The sequence below is a fragment of the Arvicola amphibius genome, chromosome 7 (genome assembly GCF_903992535.2).
Source record: "Arvicola amphibius chromosome 7, mArvAmp1.2, whole genome shotgun sequence".
Lineage (NCBI taxonomy): Eukaryota > Metazoa > Chordata > Mammalia > Rodentia > Cricetidae > Arvicola > Arvicola amphibius.
Genome location: NC_052053.1, coordinates 108,609,354 through 108,628,385, shown reverse-complemented (window position 1 = coordinate 108,628,385; position 19,032 = coordinate 108,609,354). Strand labels below are relative to the sequence as shown.

At 38.4% G+C, this 19,032-nt stretch overlaps 1 protein-coding gene across 4 annotated transcripts in view; it reads right to left on the bottom strand.

Annotated features, from left to right (window-relative positions):
• Positions 1-19,032, bottom strand: part of Sos2 (SOS Ras/Rho guanine nucleotide exchange factor 2) — a 102,898-nt gene that overhangs the window by 25,903 nt on the left and 57,963 nt on the right. For 3 of the 4 annotated variants that reach the window (XM_038335753.1, XM_038335755.1, XM_038335756.1), the window contains 4 exons: positions 7,633-7,760; positions 6,248-6,903; positions 4,879-4,960; positions 3,651-3,773 (listed from right to left, as the gene is read on the bottom strand). In XM_038335753.1, coding sequence (XP_038191681.1) covers positions 3,651-3,773; positions 4,879-4,960; positions 6,248-6,903; positions 7,633-7,760 — 989 coding nt within the window. The remainder of the gene's footprint in view (positions 1-3,650; positions 3,774-4,878; positions 4,961-6,247; positions 6,904-7,632; positions 7,761-19,032) is intronic. The other variant, XM_038335754.1, reaches the window with a different exon arrangement.

Below are 19,032 nucleotides of genomic sequence, written 5' to 3'. Positions count from 1 at the left end.
CAAAAATACTACTTTGGAGAGAACATTTGTTTTGTAATATCACAATACATTTACTTACGATATTGCAAGTATACAGATTTAATACTCTATACAGATGCAATTTCCACTCACTACCACAGATATACTGTAATATAAATTAATTGCATTAGCAATTTTTTATTTCATTACTTCAAAAATGATCATTTCTAGGTAGGCCCTTTACTTCCCTCACAACAGGATGGGCTACTCTCAGCGTGTGTCATGCTGTGTTTTTTTGTTGTTTTTTTAAATATTTATTTATTAATTATATACACAATATTCTGTCTGCGTGTCTGCCTGCAGGCCAGAAGAGGGCACCAGACCTCATTACAGATGGCTGTGAGCCACCATGTGGTTGTTAGGAATTGAACTCAGGACCTTTGGAAGAGCAGGCAATGCTCTTAACCACTGAGCCATCTCTCCAGTCCTCGTGTCATGCTGTTTGTATGGAACAACTTCACATTACTGAGGGCTGGTCAGTGCAGCAGCTCAGGGGTGCATCAAGAGATCACACAACTGCTGGCTCCTAGCATAAGCTTAGATCAATAACTGCTGGATCTAAGCATAAGCTTAGATCAATTCAAGCAGCTCCATTTCCTCCAACAGCGTTACAGTTCTGAAGCTGTTAGAGGAAAGAACGTCTCACCATCTGATCTTATCAAAACTAAAAGTTTCAGCTTATCAAAACATCAGTAAGAAAACTAATGGGCTAGCCATTAAGTGGAAGAAAATATTTTTTTTTTCATGGTTTATTTTTTTTTATATTTAAAAATTTCCATCTCCTTCCCTCCTCCTCCCCCCTTTTACAAAATATTTTTTCCTGAAAAAATATAGTAGAGACTGCAACCTTCTCAGTTCACCCCTATACCTCCATTAAAAAAATAAAAGATTGACAACTTAGTAAAACAGACGAGACGTTCTAAACAGATTCTGTACTACGAGTATGAATAACCAGAAAGAAGCAAAAGTTCTTATAATAAATCACGAAGGGAAACAAAGCACAGTGGGAAACTATATACTCAGAAATACAGTTGAGGCGTAAAACAGGCCCTCCACAAACACGGTGGGGGTATGGACACTGGAACTCACAACAATCTTCCTATGTCAGAAAAGTTCTGGCCGTTTCCTTTATAGCTGAACATATACCTATGTTTCCATCTAGTCATGCTGAGCCATTTGTTTGCACTAAGTCAAAGAGTTACAATTCATAATAAGGTCATAGCAATAATTTTTAAAACTACTGATAGAAACAACATGGATCATTCTCAAAAGCATTTTAATTAAGAGGACTGAAATGAAAATAATAAAGACCTACTTAAATGTAATTAAAAGATAAAACTAGTTTATGGAGGGGGGAATCAGAATAGTGCCTTTGGGCATGGACACAGCTCTATTAGAAGGGCGCAGAGCATCTTTCTGAGGCGCGGTAAAAATATGCCTGCATCTTGCTTGGCTTGTGGCGCACGCCTTTAATCCCAGCACTGGGGAGGCAGGCAGATCTCTCTGAGTTTGAGGCCAGTCTGGTCTACAGAGTGAGTTCTAGGACAGCAGGACTGTTAGACAGAGAAACCCATCTCAAAAAACCATTAAAAAAAAGGAAAATGTTGAAAAACCACCTTTCATTTTACCAAAATCCTCACAGGCTCAGCAGCTGGTGTATGTCAGGCCTCTTGACTCACACTTGATCTCACTCCACTCTCTTTGTCCTCTGACACCAATTCCCATGGCTATTTCTTCTGCACATCAGTCTCAAGTTTGCCTTTGCACGATTTCCCATATTCCTTAGTATGCACAACCATGTTTCTGTGTAGCTAAATCTGACACATTCTTCCAGGGGAATCTTAAATTTTACCTCGCTTAAGATGTCTTCCTTAACTACTCCAATCTAATCTCTACTATTCCTGAATATTTATTGAGATTGGACCAAGGCCTTAAGCATGTTAGGCAAGTAACCTACCACTACACATTGTCCCCAGCCATGTCTTTATGCTTTATTTGAGAAGGGGTCTTACCTAATTTCTTAGATTGGTCTTGAACTTGCTCTGTATCCCAGACCAACCTTGATCTCCCTGACTCAGCTTTCTGAGCACCTGTGATATCTGGCCCTGCTACTCCTGAAATTATTAAAAAGGTGTGTATTTTGTAAGCCACTGAAACATCCTAAGTAGAGTAACATATAACTTCCATATATCCCTTTTTACCAGCGGAATTACAGTATTGTGGTACCATAAGATTATAGCAGTCAGTTATTTTTATACTTGTAATACTGTATAAATATAAAGCCAGAACACAATAAATCAACATGACTGAGTCTAAGATCATTTTCTTCCTCCAAATAACAATTTCATAAATGTATGCCTCATATAAGAAGACTTAATTTGACTGTAGATTAGACCAAATGTATTAAAGCTCTTAGAGAAAATTTAATTACTTCTCTATTTTTGATTGGTAAATAAGTTCAACTTCTATAAGGAAAGCCATGTTAGGATCAGACAGCCATTGGCATTGCCATTACCTGAGACTGCATTTATTTGTGGCAATTACTGTGTAAAATAAATAATCAACAAACTCAGTTCTGAAGCTGCAATCTACTGATCAACAGCATCCAAGAACATGGTGGTCACAGAGAAGAGGTCTTCTATCCGTACAATAAAGGGTTTGCAATGGAAAGAAGTAGTTACTTTGGTTCTCATTTGGGCTATTGGGACTAGTCAAATGAATTTCAAATTTTCAATGCTTAGTAGAAAAAAAATATGCTGGCTAAGGAAGTCAGGTATGGATTTTAACCCTATCTTGCCACTCTCTTTATAAAATCTATTTCAAATTACTTTATCTTGCTCAGTTTTAATTTTCTTATATATGAAGTATGCATAAAATTATATACATCCCTAGCACTACAAAAATGGTGTTGCAAAAATAATATAGAAAAGATAAAGCACTAATGGGTAATGGCTGGCATACAGTAAGTACCTAGCAATGTATAGTAAATATACATTCACTCCTACAAGGATTTCTTAAAGTATCCAATGTCTATATATTTTGAGGAGGGAAGGAGGTACAGCTGTGAAAGCAAACACAATCACTACACTAGCATAGTGGGATGTGGAAGAAAAAACCGGGAAAAAGGCTAGAGTAGATAAGTTTATATGGGGCTACCTACAGCCACAACAGATTCTTCTGTCGTGAAGACATTGGAGAAGACCTGGGAAAGTTAGCTAGCTACACTAGCTTGTCTCAATAAATAAAGCAGATAGTAATCAAGAAAGACACACTGGATGTTGGCTTTGGGGCTCTGTATGCACATGAACCTGTATACATATGTGTGCCATACACATGTGAACATGCATACACACATGCATGCACACCACAGTACAGACAAAAAATAAAAAGAGCATATAGGCATCTCAGTGTATAAACATATGTCCTGTCAAGGACATACACATGATATAAACAGTGCAATATATTTAAATAATTAAACTACATTGGGTTATTTAAAAAATTACCTTTAAAGAGAAAGAGGGAAACCTGGCTGAAATAAGTTAAGGACAGAAGGATTTGAACTAAGAGCTAAGAACTTGTTGTGTATGAACTATATAATAAAGTATTTTAAAGCTGTAATATTCAGGTCAAACCTGAGTTGCACAGGTTGGACGTATTCCTTGCGAAATCTTTTCAGATCTGCACTGATGGGTTGCTCGCCTTTCTCTAGTGCCAATTTGTCTGCCTCAGTAGGTTCTGGTTCCGGAATTTCAAACCTAAGAATAAAATCAAAAGAAGAAAAATGTGTTCATATATAAATGAGAGAGACTTGGATACATCAGGAAGAGGTTTTGGCTAAGCAATCCTTCTTCCATCATTATGTAGGAAGCACAATTACTGCATCACTCACCCCAAGGGAAGCCTGCACATAAGAAATCTTTCGCTGTTTGGTACCAAGGTTTGTATTCTTTTTGTAAGAATTTATTTTTATTATTACTATTTGTACATACCTCTGTGTGTGTTCATAACCGTGTGCATAAGGGAGTGTGTGTGTGTGTGTGCGCGCGCTCGTGCGCAGGTGCCCATGGAGACCAGAGCCATCGGAGTTGGAGTTATATAGGTCATGCGGGTGCTGGGAACCAAACAAGGATCCTCAGGAAAAGCAGCTACTGCTCTTAACCACTGAGCCGTCTTTCCTGTCCCTGTATTTTTATTCTTATTTTTAAAAAAGTGTTATAGGTAGCACTGATAAGCACAGAAAAGGTCAACATTTTATATTTTCAACTACAAAGCATTTAAAATGCAATTTAAAAATACAGTAAAAATTTCAGCCTAAATCTTAATATTTAGATACTAGCAATGTAGGATCTGTTGATTTTTAGGCTCAATAATACATGATTTTTAAAAATAATAATCATTATCTTTTAGAGATACATATAGAAATATTTAGATAAAATCTTGGTCTAGAATCTACTTCAAAATAATCCTGGGGGTAGGATGGCTAAATCTGTAGGAAATAATGAGGTATGTCAATGATTACTGAAGTTAAATGATGGATAAAAGGGCTTATACTCTTCTATTTAACCTTGTATATATTTTTTATAACAAGTCTATTGCAAAAGTAAAAGGTAAATAAACATCTGTAAGAAACAAAATTAACTTTACTGAAATACAATTTTCAGCGCTGAAGCTTGTTTTTTCTGTCTCCCACTTAAAACCCCCTTGCTCGCTGGAGCGCCTCCCTGGCGAGGCGCAGGACGCCTGCTGAAGAGAACAGCAGTGTTGCTGGTACAACACAAGCTGCGTTCAAGAACTACAGGGTGTTGCTAGGACCTCTGCAAAGTACAAAACGTTAACGTGTGTGAGATATGTCTTTCTTACCGTTCTATCAGCAAACTTAGCAATTCCTGTGGTTTACAAAATGAACGATATGTAGTAAGAAAAGTACGAACGAAATTGGGATCTGAAAAAGCAGAGCAAAGAATAGATTTCATGTTTAATTTATCCACTTTAATTAACTCTAAGTACCACAGTTTTCTTTCTTTCCTTTTTGTTTCCACTTTTTTCCTGACAGATGCAATATTTCTCTCTCTCACCTTCCCTCCCTCCTTCCTCCTTATAAAGACACGGTCTCTTGTAACCCAGGCTGGCTTCAAAAACTGCTGTGTAGCCAAGGATGACCTCGAATGCCTTATCTTTCTGTCTCCACTCTACTTCCCAAGTGACTGGGCCTAAACCATTTCTTGATAAATGAGAATAAGAACTGTTTCCAATTTTAATTTCACAAATAAACATTTTATGAGCACTTATTGTCACTGAAATTAAGGACACATTTTAGAAACATTTAATGAATTATTTAGTCCTTTTGATTTTTCTTTATTTATTTGGGAGGGCACTCCACTCCCATCCATCAACTCTGATGTGTTTTTCTGTCTCAGGTCCCAGACTCTAGGCAAGCACTTGCTAGTCTCACATGCCTGCACACATATGATATGTTAGCCTAGTCTCACCTGCACACATATGATATGTTAGCCTAGTCTCACCTGCACACATATGATATGTTAGCCTAGTCTCACCTGCACACATATGATATGTTAACTTAATCTCACATACCTACATACATGTATGGTAACCTAGTCTCACATACCTGCACACATATGATATATTAACCTAGTCTCACCTGCACACATGATATGTTAGCCTAGTCTCACATACCTGCACACATATGTTAACTTAGTCTCACATAACTGCATACATGTATGTTAACCTAGTCTCACATACCTGCACACATGATATGTTAACCTAGTCTCACATACCTGCACACATGTTAACCTAGTCTCACATACCTGCACACATATGATGTTAACTTAGTCTCACATACCTGCATACGTTAACCTAGTCTCACATACCTGCATACATATGATATGTTAATCTAGTCTCACACACCTGCATACATATATGTTAACCTAGTCTCACATACCTGCACACATATGTTAACTTAGTCTCACATACCTGCATACATGTATGTTAACCTAGTCTCACATACCTGCACACATGATATGTTAACCTAGTCTCACATACCTGCACACATGATATGTTAACCTAGTCTCACATACCTGCACACATATGATGTTAACTTAGTCTCACATACCTGCATATGTTAACCTAGTCTCACATACCTGCATACATATGATATGTTAATCTAGTCTCACACACCTGCATACATATATGTTAACCTAGTCTCACATACCTGCATACATATGATATGTTAATCTTTCAATTAATTTCACCACAGTTCCTCCTTTAATAATGGGGATTCCACTTCTACTTTGCAAGTTGTCTTCAAAAACAATGTTTTCCTCAGAGTCCTTTACCACAAAGCGATACACGTCTGGACTTGGCAGCCTTAGCGGCTGCTCGTTCTCCTCCTTCAGCAGCACAGAGTCCAGCATTCTGTCCAGAGTACTTCGGTAGTGGAGGGAGATGAGGGCTGCCATCCAATTATTCTTCTCTTCTGCTGACTTAGCAGCAAATATTACACTGTTTTCATCTTTGGAAACTAATTCAAAAGCATGTTTGCATTCACAAGTATCTTCTTTATCACAGATTTGAATTTTCCTCATGACAAACTTCTCTTTTAACCTGTATTCTGCATTACTACAGCCGGGAAGTCGGGTCTGGCAATGATTAGGTTTACAGCTGATCATCAAGCCATCAAAGAGGAAAATATGTCTTTCATGTTTAGCACCAATTCTGGTCAATGGCCCCTCCATTATGAATTCATTACAGCACTGTCCAATATCTTTGCCTTCCCACCCATCTATGTTTTTCTGAATTTCATTCATTTTTTTAATAGCCAGATGCTTGCTTCTTAATTGACGATTGTAAAAAAGGCAAACAGGGTCCCTAAAAAATAATAATAACGATAAATTTGGCTTATTAAATTACAATAATTATGTAATACCAAATCAAATAACAAAAGTATTACGCTGAGTTGAGGGTCTAGTTAAATGACTGAGTACATGCTTGGCATTAAAAAGCCCTGAGTCTGAATACCCAGCATAAAAAAGCTTAAATAACCAAATATTAAACTATATTGCTAACAATTATTTTCTTCTAGCCCTGCCCCTGAATACCAAATGATCCAAGTTCACTACTGTCAAAGTACTACATTTCTAGAGCCATAAGAACCAAAATTATAGGGGAAAAAATTCCACACTGCTTGCAAAAAGCAACATAAAATTTCATTAAACATATATTTCAATGAACAAATATGTCCTACAGTATAACAATGGTAATCTTGCAATTTCCTGACTAAAACAAACCAAAAAAGGACAAACATAACTTAAAAATGCAGTTAAGGGGCTGGAGAGATGGCTCAGCGGTTAAGAGCACTGACTGCTCTTCCAGAGGTCCTGGGTTCAATTCCCAGCAACCACGTGGTGGCTCACAACCATCTGTACTGAGATCTGGTGCTCTCTTCTGGCCTACAGGCAGGATACTGCATGCATGCACGCACAAACAAATAAACAAACAAATCTTTAAAAAATGCAGTTAAACCATACTTGGGGAAAGTGAGCGCCACACACAATGAGGGAAACATAAACATTCATATTTGGAATAATCTCAGATTACCCTGGTCGGCGTCTAGGTGAATGCTGCTTGTAAATTCTGTCCATGCTGCCCTGGAGATTCATGAGAGCAGTGATAGCCTGATTCAAACACTCTCTGTCTTCCTGTTCTTCACTACATGCTTTCAACTGCTAAGGAGGAAAAAGATAAAATTACATTGCTTGGTTTTATTCTCAACGTCATTGTAGTTAAAGCAGCAACACGTATTTAAAACTTAAATGTATTAATGCACTAGCTTGAATATGCAATGTCTCCCACAGGTTAATGTTTGGACACTAAGTTCAAGTTGGCAGCGCAGTTTGGGAAAGGCTGTTGACCCACAGAAGGATTGAGGATGCTGTGTCCTTCAACTGTAAGCCAGAGTAACCCATTCCTCACCCACGCTGCTCCTTGTCAGATATTTGGACACAGTAAGAAGACTAAAGTGCTTAATAAAGACAGCTGTAACTTTGTATAATTACATACACCATCATACTTCCAGCACACAACACGATTTAAAGTGTGTAAAGCGTGATGCTTAAGTTATTTTCAGGGTCAGCAAGATGGTTCTGTGTTTAAAGTGCTTGTTGCACAAACCAGAAGATGAGCTCAGTCTCCAGAACCCACGTAAAGGGGAAGGAGGGAACCAACTCTATGAAGCTTGTTTTCTGCATATGCTCCATGGCGCCCACACCCTAACTCAACACTATATACCCATGATTTAAAAACATTGAAAGCTACTTTAATTTACTAATATGAAGGCAGAAAATAAGATCAACTCCTAAAATTATTACATGCTCTTTAACAGTTAAATACTTATGTTCTGGTAATTTCAAAAAGTTTACATATACTTGTTATACAAAGAAAGATAAATTTTAACACTTTAATGTATATTAAGTTTCATGTAAGCAAACAAAGGTTTTATTGATACACTTTAATTTTTAAATTATTTTATGTACATGGCTGTTTTGTTTATATGTATATCTACACACCATGTGTGCCTGGTGCCCACAGAGACCAGAAGGGGACATCAGGTGCCCTGGAACTGAAGCCACAGATGGACGTGAGCCATCACATGGGTACTGGCAACTGAAACCAGATCATCCGCAAGAGGATATTTTTATAACATTAAAGTCAACCACTCTAGTATCAAGAAATCACTAAAGTTAATATTTTAAATTTTAATTATCCTTAGAATTAAAGTTTTACAAGTTATTTTTTAATTCTTCAAATTTTGGTGTTATTTCATCTGCTGAAAATTTTTTTATATTTCACTCAGAAGAAAAAACTTTCTCTCAAAAAGAAAAAATACTTTATAATAAAGTTATATTAGATTATATGCCAATATTTTAAACTTTTTTGATAGAGATCCAAGTATTACATAGATATTATATATGGAAAGTATATAAATATATATTTAAGTAACAACTATGAGAAAATTAGGACTTCAAAGAAATTTTCACACTCAAATTTATTTCACAATCTTAACCAGAAAGTCTTTTCCTATTTCAAGAAAGGCTCTCCTCGTATTTCAAGGAGTTCAAAGGTAACTATTTGAATGTTGCTATAGATCTGGCCCCAAACCTTTCAATTGTGTCCTATAAACTATCCCCTACTTGGAATACAGACATCGGATTTTCCCAATGGTATCTAAAAAAAATCTTGCCACCAAAAGATTAACAATGAAAGTAGTTTAAATTACGATATTAGAAGTAGTGTCCTAGTCTCTAGATTACTAAATCAACACCGAAAAGATAATGAGCAAAATAAAATACACAACCTAAAGTTTGAAAAAGGATCGGGTTTTGTTATTCTGAATTTTAAGTAACCACATAATAAAAGTTATTTACTTTGTCTACATAAAAGACTTCTCAGGCTTAGGAGAGGAGAGGGCCCAGTGGTTAAGAGCACTCGCTGGAGGACCGAGGTTTGGTTCCTAGAACCCAATGGCAGCTCACAACCATCTGTAACTCCAGTTCCAGGGGACTCAACACCTTCTTTTTGTTTTGTAGACAATATACTTACATGGTACACAGACATATATAGAGGCAAAACACATACATAATAAGTGAAAATTTAAAAAGATTTCTTATAAAAAGAGTCCTATAAGCTCTACATTAAAATATCTTAGTAGCTGGTGTAGTGGTACCTACCTTTAATCCCCGCATGCGGGAGGCAAACACAGGCAGATTGCTGTGAGTTCAAGACCAGCCTGGCCTGCATAGTGAGATTCCCACCCCCCTCTCTCATATATATTTATCTTAAATAAGAACGTTGATGGCATGAAATGTCTACTATAGGTTTTTTATTTTTATTAAATTCTTCAATTATCAGCAGCTGTGAAATTCTACCAAACTTGGAACTACCCTAAATTCAGTTATAAAACTACTAAATTTCCCCTCTCTTTAATTCTATTCAAGCAAATTCACATGTTGTCTTTAAACAGTCATACAATAATTACAAGTTTGTCAAGCAGACAAAAAAAAAGTCAGGAGAGTTAGAGTTTCCTGGTTACATGATACAATCTCAGTTCAATAACTTGCTAACTATTTCTTTGATTTTCAGCACTAAGATAAACGGAGAGACTGTCTGTGGCATTGGGGATGGAACCCAGAGCTTTGCATGTCTAGGTAAGTCTTTGACTACTGAGGCACATGCATAGCTAAGAGTGAGACCTAAGTGTCAGATTGATGGAGGTCCACGCTGCTTCTCTATAGGATTTGAAAGGATGCATTCCACACCTGTTGAGTAGGCACAGAAACCACTGTGGTGAACCAGCTGCATATGTGTCAAACTCTTCCATGTTTCTGTAGCTTTCTGTGCTGCGCCCTGGCCTCCTCACCCAACCAGTGAACTTGGCCTCCAATACACCACAAAATGCTTCTTAATGTTGAAGTTGCTTTTCAAATAATACCTTCCCTCTTTTATTGTTAATTTGCAAGCAATGTTAAATGTATAGAACAGCTGCAAAAATAACAAAAAATTTCTGAATACTCAAGTTTCTAATTCTAACATTTTGCCCCATCCATATTCTTTTGGGTGCGTACCATCCCCCAACCCTACCCATGCCTCTCCTCACAGAGAAGGGGAAACCACTGCTGAATGGCTTTGAAGTATTTCCGGAATATCCTTATATCGCAAATCACTCTCAAAGTGGAGGACAACCGTGGGAGTCAGTTCTCTTCTTCCACCATGGTCTAATTCCTCAATCCTAGATGATTTCTTTGTGGCTCTGTAACTCACTGATTTACCTTGTCAATACCTACAGTGGGGTGTCCACCATAAATGGAATAAAATGTTACTCACGTAAGTAGTCACAAGGATTTTTTTGTCAGTAATGTTGACAAATTGTTATTCTTGTAGCTAATCATATGACTGTCAACAACTGTGAGCTTGATGGCAGATTGCTTCCTAACTCTCTAACATGTATGTATTTGTACATACATATGTGTACACACACACACACACACACACACCTCTTAGATAGACTACTGGTTCATGCTACAAAAAGTGGGAAATAAGAGCTGAGAAAACATCTTATCTTTCTGGAAGGTCCCCTTTGGGAAGCCTGACTGCTATGACCTAAGGCTGTCAATTTGTGGGGTAGGACAATAACACTTCTCTAGTCTCAAATGCACAGAACTATGGGTATGAGATAAGCGTTTATTTCTATAGAATGTGTATATTTCTAAAATAATCATTCAATCTTGGGAAATTGAAAGATTTTTTTTTTTTTGGTTTTTTCGAGACAGGGTTTCTCTGCAGCTTTAGAGCCTGTCCTGGAGCTAGCTCTTGTAGACCAAAGCGGTGTCCTTCACACTGTTAGTATTTCAGCAGTACATCTCAGATTAAGAATGTTCTTTTGTGGAATCAGAACATAGTTCAGATCAAATTCACAAAATTTTATAACAATAAAGCTCTATGATCCTAGATTATGGATATAGCTCATTGGTAGAGTGCTTGTCTAGCATGTACCATGGCCCAGCACAGCATTAACCGTGTGGTAGCACACACCTGTAATCCTAGCACTTGGGAAGTGGGGGTAGAAGGACTGGGAGTTCACGGTCATTTTCATCTACACAGCAGACCAGCCTGGACTACATGGGACCCAGTCTCAACAAACAAACAACAAAAGGCTCTATTCATCTAGAATACAGCTGTTTTACAAACTGTCTCAGCAATGTCCTTTGAGGAACGTTTTCTCTATTACAGGATCTAGTAAGTGCTGCGTTAAGTTGTCAAGTTTATTGTTCCTCTTCATCTGCAGAGTTCCTCGGTATTGGTTTACATGATTCTTCCATGTAATAACAGACCAGATAGATAAGCTCCTATACAGCCAACCCTCTAAGAATTTTTCTGACTTCCCAGGCAAAGCTGGTTACTTCTATACCAGTTATCCTACATGCCTACTGCATTTTGGAAAGTTTGTTCTTAGTTTTAAAGTAGAATCAAAGTGCTAAGTTCCAGTATGGCATTTTCACACACACTTTGCTCTTGCTCTTCCTCTTCGCTCACTGCCCCCCTGTGCCTGTGCTTCCCTCCTGCCAGTCTCCTTCCTAGTCAAGTCGCTGCCTTCTGCTTTCATGCCACATGCATTCTTTGCCATCTATTTCTCCTTCTGTTCTCCCTACGTTAAGACCTTCTTCCCTTTTCAGGAGCCACTTTTATGACTTACACCCATGCCTTGTTCCTACATATATAAAAATTAAAATCCAACACTGACATGTGAGAGAGAACATGGTACAAGTCTGGGCTATTTCACTTGAGATAATAATTAATTTCCAATTCTATTTTCCTGCAAATGTCATGATTTAATTTTTATTCATAGCTGAGTAAAAATTCATTGTGTAAATATATATGTATTATATTCTTTATGCTTATCAACATATGAATGGATTATTAAACATTTATTCTAATTACTTCTTTGATACCCAAATTCTTTATTAAATTATAATAAAGCCCTTAAACAATAGAGATACACCTTTTTGTCCATTTTTAGTATAATATGGTTAGTACCCAACAGGCAGTTGTCAAAAGTAATCAGGATTGTGTGTGTGTAATACTCAAATCTTTTGTGTTTATACACAAATAACTGAATACTTTTTAGTTCTCTGTGCATGACCTTTGTTTATTTAGTCTTTATTACAACTCAACGAGATATGAAGTATCATAACATATGTACATAGGTCAGACAAGGTATGTGCAGAAAAGTTAGGTCATTTGTCTATATGAGCAGCAAAGCTAAAACCAGGAGCTCTCACCTCAAGTGCCCTCTGCCTCTCTACAATGAGAGCAGACTGAGCTGTGCAAAACACTGCTCTGTGCCTAAATTTGGTGATCAGTTAAAAAACAAACAAAACTCCTTTCACTGAACACACACAGTGAGTGACTGGGATACAGCTCAGGATCGAGCATTCGCCTAGCAAGGGCCAGTCTCTGATCTCCAGCTCTGCTCCTCGTCCCACAAATGCAGACACCTGCACAGCTGCAGCTCAGCAAAGGCTGCACGCCATGGTAACTACTGAATCCAAGTGGAAGGAGTTCATCTGGGTTCTAGGGTGAAAGGTAAAAATTATTTCCTAAAGAAACTCAATACTGGCTAACCTTTCTTAATGACTCTCACTAAGTTATTAATAATGTATCTTAATATTAAACTTTATAGACCTCTTGAAGAGAATTTTTATTCTGCTGATAAATTTCAAGGAAATGTTCAAGGACTAAAAGACTGTTATTTGACTTTGAATAAATCATATCTGAAAGGAGTCAGGCAGTGATAGTACACACCTTTAATTCCAGCACTCAGGAGAATCTCTGAGTTCAAGGCAAGTCTGGTCTACAGGGCTACACACACACACACACACACACACACACACACACACACACACACACACACACACTCTGTTTCAAAAAAACCCAACAAACAATCAAAAATATCGTATCTGAAATGAGTTATCTGGGAAGAGGGAACTTAAACTGAGAAGATGCCTCCTTCAGATTGGACCTGTAGGCAAGTCTGCGGGACATTTTCTTGATTAATGACTGACATGGCAGGGCCCAGACCATCTCACTGTGTGTGGTGCGTGTCTGAGCAGGTAATCCTGGGTGCTATAAGAAAGCAGACTGAGCAAGCCACGGGGATAATCGAGTAAGCAGTGTTCCTCCATGGCCTCTACTTCAGTTTCTGCCTTAAGTACCTGCCTGATTCCCTTAGTTGTGGAACTGCTACTTGGAAATGCAGAATAAAACAAACCCCTTCCTTCCCAAGGTGTTTTTGATCAGTGTCTTATCACACAGAAACATAACTAAGTATCACCTATAATAAAGGACATATATGCCAGCGTTCTGGTGCACACCTGAACCCCAGCACTTGGGAGGCAGAGGCAGGCAGATGTCTGAGTTTGAGGACAGAATGTTCTACAGACTGAGTTTCAGGACAGTCAGGGATACAAAGAGAAACCCTGTCTTGAAAACCCAAATTTTTTTTTAAAAAAAGGGCATACATAAATTTTTATTTGACTATAGTAATTATAAAGTTGTTTATAAATTGAGAAGTGAACTTTTGCATAAAGACTGAAGTATATCTTAAGAAAAAAATCTAAAACATAGTCTTAAAAAAACTACTAAAAGTACCTAAAATTGGGGCTGGAGAGATGGCTCAGCCATTGAGAGCACTAACTGCTCTTCCATAGGCCTCAGGCTCAATTCCCAGCACCCACATGTGGCAGGTCACAACTGTCTGTAACTCAGCCCCAGGGGATCCAACAGCTTCTTATGGTACCTGTGGGCACAAGGCAAACTCATGGTACACAGACATAGACACAGGCAAAAGCACCTATATTCAAAAAATAAAAGTTAAAAACCCTAAAATGATATGGGAGGGTCTTCTGCTTTAATAAAGAAACTGCCTTGGCCAGCCCTTAGGTGGGTGGAGTAGACAGAACAGGAAGAAGGAAGTGAGGTAGATGGCTCAGTCAGATGCCACTCCTCTCCTGAGTTAGACAGACTGCCATGCCTCTCCTCAGGGAGAGAGATGCGATGAAGCTCCAGCCCAAGATGGACGTACACTAGAAACTTCCCGGTAAGACACCGCTCATGGTGTTACATATATTATTAGATATGGGTTAGTCAAGATGTGAATAAGAGGCTGAAAATAATGGGCCAGGCAGTGTTTGAAAGAATACAATTTGTGTATTGTTATTTCGGGTAAAGCTAGCCGGTGGCTGGGAGCCGGGCGGTGGGAAGCCGCCCGCAGCTCCACACTACAGACGTGGATAACTGAATCCACAGAAAGCCTGAGAAAGCTTGGGAAAGACTAGAGTAAAGCATGTTTTCTTGATAACAGCAATTTCTCGGGTCTGAGCAAGCGCTCTCATCTAAGAGAGGCTTCCTGACTCAGCTTCAGCTGCAAAACCCTGCAGCTCATTAAGAGGTCCTGCCACAAAACACTTAAATGGTGTTGATGAAAAGCTTTTCAGTTTTCAGCTGTAGCAGGAAAAAAGTTGTGCTGTTTTAAAATGCTGGCTTTCTGGGTCATCCTGCCAGGGTAAACGCTCTGACTCTTTCAAGCAGGCGGTCCTGACTATGGAGCTTCTGATTGTTGTTTAACACTGTTGCAGCTTGCTTGCTGGCAGGGACCTTGAAACACCACAAAGTTGTGGTAATAAAAATGGCTCTAGCAAGTACCTCTGTCATGAGGCTGGAAACCTAAGGAATGGGATGGATCTAGCTGGCAAAGCTGCGGCTTGAATCCTACCCATATTGCTCAGTAATTTAAAGGTTCATATGGTCAGAAAAAGAAAAAGAGAGATATACAGTAAAAGAAAGACTCAAAGTTGAAGAAAACGTCTAAATGGTTTACAATGTGTTAAAAATATATGCAGGCTAAAGGTTAAAGTTTTTAAAAGTAAAAAATATAAAAATAAAAATAAAAAAAGGAAGTAGTTTGTTGTAGTGGTACACACCTTTAATCCCAACACTTGGGAGGCAGAGGTAGATTGACCTCTGTGACTTCAAGGTGTGGTAGCACACACCTTTAATCCCAATGTCCGGGAGGCAGAGACGGGCAGAGATCTCTGTGAGTTCAAGGTGTTGTAGCATACACCTTTAATCCCAGCACTGGGGAGGTTGAGGCAAGTAGACCTCTGAGTTCAAGGACAGCCTGTTTTACAGAGTTATTCCAGGACAAAGATATACAGAGAACCTGTCTCAAAAAGTAAAAGTAAAAATAAAAGAAGTAGAGGTTAAAATAAAGCCGCACAAAGATGGAAAATATACAGAGAATCTTGATATTGTATGCTATTATGCTCTCTTTGAATTGTCTGAATGCTGAGGAAGAAGCAACAGATGCTAAAAGATATTTGTTTATAAATGCTGCTGAACTAATCCAAGATAGATATTTTGAAAATACCTTGACTTCAGAATTTGGATCTAAGGATATAATACTTTGGAAAAGAGATTCTTCTTTTGTTTTTACAGAAAATGAGACACTGTGGATTGCTTCTATCCCAATATGGTATGATAGACCACGCCCTCCTGAAAGGTTGCTATGAACACCCTCAAAAAATTACTTCGCTCAGCTGATGACTGAGATGAACCTGGCACACAGGTTACACCATGAAAGATCTGATTAACAGCGCCCCCATTCAGCAGGAAGCAGTTTGGAGAGAAATAACTGCGCCCATGTTCCCAAATATTGTTTATAAATGTTCTTTTACATTTAAAGGGGGATATGATATAGATATGAATAATTTGCATTGGTATAGATTTTGCTTTATTGATAGAGATTTAAGGTCAATTTTGTTATATGTATATGTATTTTTGATACTGATTAAGGTATTGTGATTGTGTAGTTCATTTAAAAAATGTAATGTATAATTAAGAAATATAGGTTGTTAATGGATAGTCATTGATAATAGTAAAGCTTATAGTCATGTTAGTTAGATTTTCTAGATATATATAGATATATTTAAGTTAAATAGGCATTCTTCATATCTTCCAAAGACTACAGAATATTGCATTTTAAATGTTTTAATAACTTAGATTTTTCATGACAATGAGACATGTCTGCTCCTGGCAGCACCAATCTACTTCAAGAGGAAGATGGGCATTGAAGAGGCTCCTTATGGAGTTTGATAGCCATTTGGGCAAGAAACTGCTCTTGCCTGGACTATTACATAAACTGGACACAGAGAACCCTCAAAGAGAGGACCGCTGAACTTGCCTGGAGATGAGATGATCTTTCGGGGTTCCTGATTCAAGAAAGAGTCTGTGAGACATTCTACAGGACACAGCAGATAGTGACTGAACTGCCTTTGAAATTTCCTGCTTCATGGAAAAGTCTGCTGGGTACTTTGGGCCTGAAGGCCGAAGATGGATGCCCCAACAGCACAAAAGAACTTTGGGTGACTGTCCAGGTAGCAAGATGTCTCTGTGATTTCTAGAGTTTTGGAAGTAGCTTACTTCTTATTCACCTAGGTAATATTATATCCGTCTGGAGTCTTTGATAGAGTTGAAGAATAGATAGTTATAGTTGTTTTCCTTTGTTATGATAAAAGATAAAATAGATATAAATATTGTAACTGTAATTCTTACTTGATAACTGTTTTGTTATATGTAATTCTGCTGTTAAAGTTAAAGCCTTTTTTGTTTAAACAGAAAAAGGAGAAATGATATGGGAAGGTCTTCTGCTTTAATAAAGAAACTGCCTTGGCCAGCCCTTAGGTGGGTGGAGTAGACAGAACAGGAAGAAGGAAGTGAGGTAGATGGCTCAGTCAGATGCCACGCCTCTCCTAAGTGAGATAGACCACCATGCCTCTCCTCAGGGAGAGAGATGCGATGAAGCTCCAGCCCAAGATGGACATACGCTAGAAACTTCCCGGTAAGACACCGCTCATGGTGTTACATATATTATTAGATATGGGTTAGTCATTATGTGAATAAGAGGCTGAAAATAATGGGCCAGGCAGTGTTTAAAAGAATACAATTTCGCCGGGCGGTGGTGGCGCACGCCTTTAATCCCAGCACTCGGGAGGCAGAGGCAGGCGGATCTCTGAGTTCGAGGCCAGCCTGGTCTACAAGAGCTAGCTCCAGGACAGGCTCTAGAAACTACAGGGAAACCCTGTCTCGAAAAAGCAAAAAAAAAAAAAAAAAAAAAAAAAGAATACAATTTGTGGCTGGGAGCTGGGCGGTGGGAAGCCGCCTGCAGCTCCACACTACACTAAAATTTATCTCTGCAAAACAAGTGGTTTGGTAATGCCCCCAACGTGTTGAAGATAGAGAACCACAGATGGCATGCTGTAATTTATCATTATGTAGTTTTCCACCTCGGCTTTATCATAAACCTAATTTTGAAAATAAATTGAAGATAATATTTCTATTATGTTCACTAGTCTGGGTATATCATGAAACAGATGCTTCTCTCAGACTGCTTCCTGCCCCTAAAAGCATGCAACACTCTTGAATCGACAATCTCCCCTGCGTCCTTAGGGTTCTTGAGAAGCAAGCTTAAAATGCAGTGGAGCTTATCAGGAAATAGAGCTGAGTTAAAATAATATCATAAAAATGTCACACACACACTGATAGAAAATGTTTGAAAACAGATCTGTTTGGGGGTTGGTAATATATACAGAACTCTTACCACAAAAACAACCTGACTAAAAAATGAACAAAGGATGTAAATAGACATTTTTTTTCTAAAGAAGGTGCAGAAATGACTAACGATAACATGGAAAATAGTCAGTCTATATAATCCTTAGGAAAATCCACAGTAACCAAAGATGAGTGTCTACTGGAAACTGGATTTAGAGCTGGTATGTACAGTAATCCTATCATCTCTCACGGCTGTGTTCCTAGGCGTCACTGACAGTGTGCCACAGGGTTTCCTCTGCTGTTACTAATATTCTGCAGTTTATCCTTTCCTGGTTGGCAGTGTTTTGCTGCCTGAAATCACAGATGACAGATGTTTACTTATTCTGTGTGCACATATGGATGTGGGAGTGCCACATACGTGTGGAGGGCAAAGGCAACTTGTAGGAGTCAGCTCTTTCCGTCTCCATTGGGTCCTGGGACCAAACTCCGGTTGTCAGGTTAATGGCACACCTTCCCCTTCACACAGCTCTCGGTATGTGTCTGCATGCACTGTTCTCAACCTTCCCAACTGTGCAACACCTTAATACAGTTTCACATGCTGAGGTGACCCCAACCATAAAATTGTACATTCCATTGTACCTCATAATTTTTCTACTGTTATGAATCATAGTGTAAATATCTGATATGTGACCCCAAGGGGGTGAGACCCATAGGTTGAGAACCACCAAGTATGTACTCATAGGTAAACTGTCTTAGTGTACACATCTTCAAATTTAGTGATGCCACACTACTTTCCAAAGCTGGCTGTATAGTTTACACTACTACCAGAATATATAT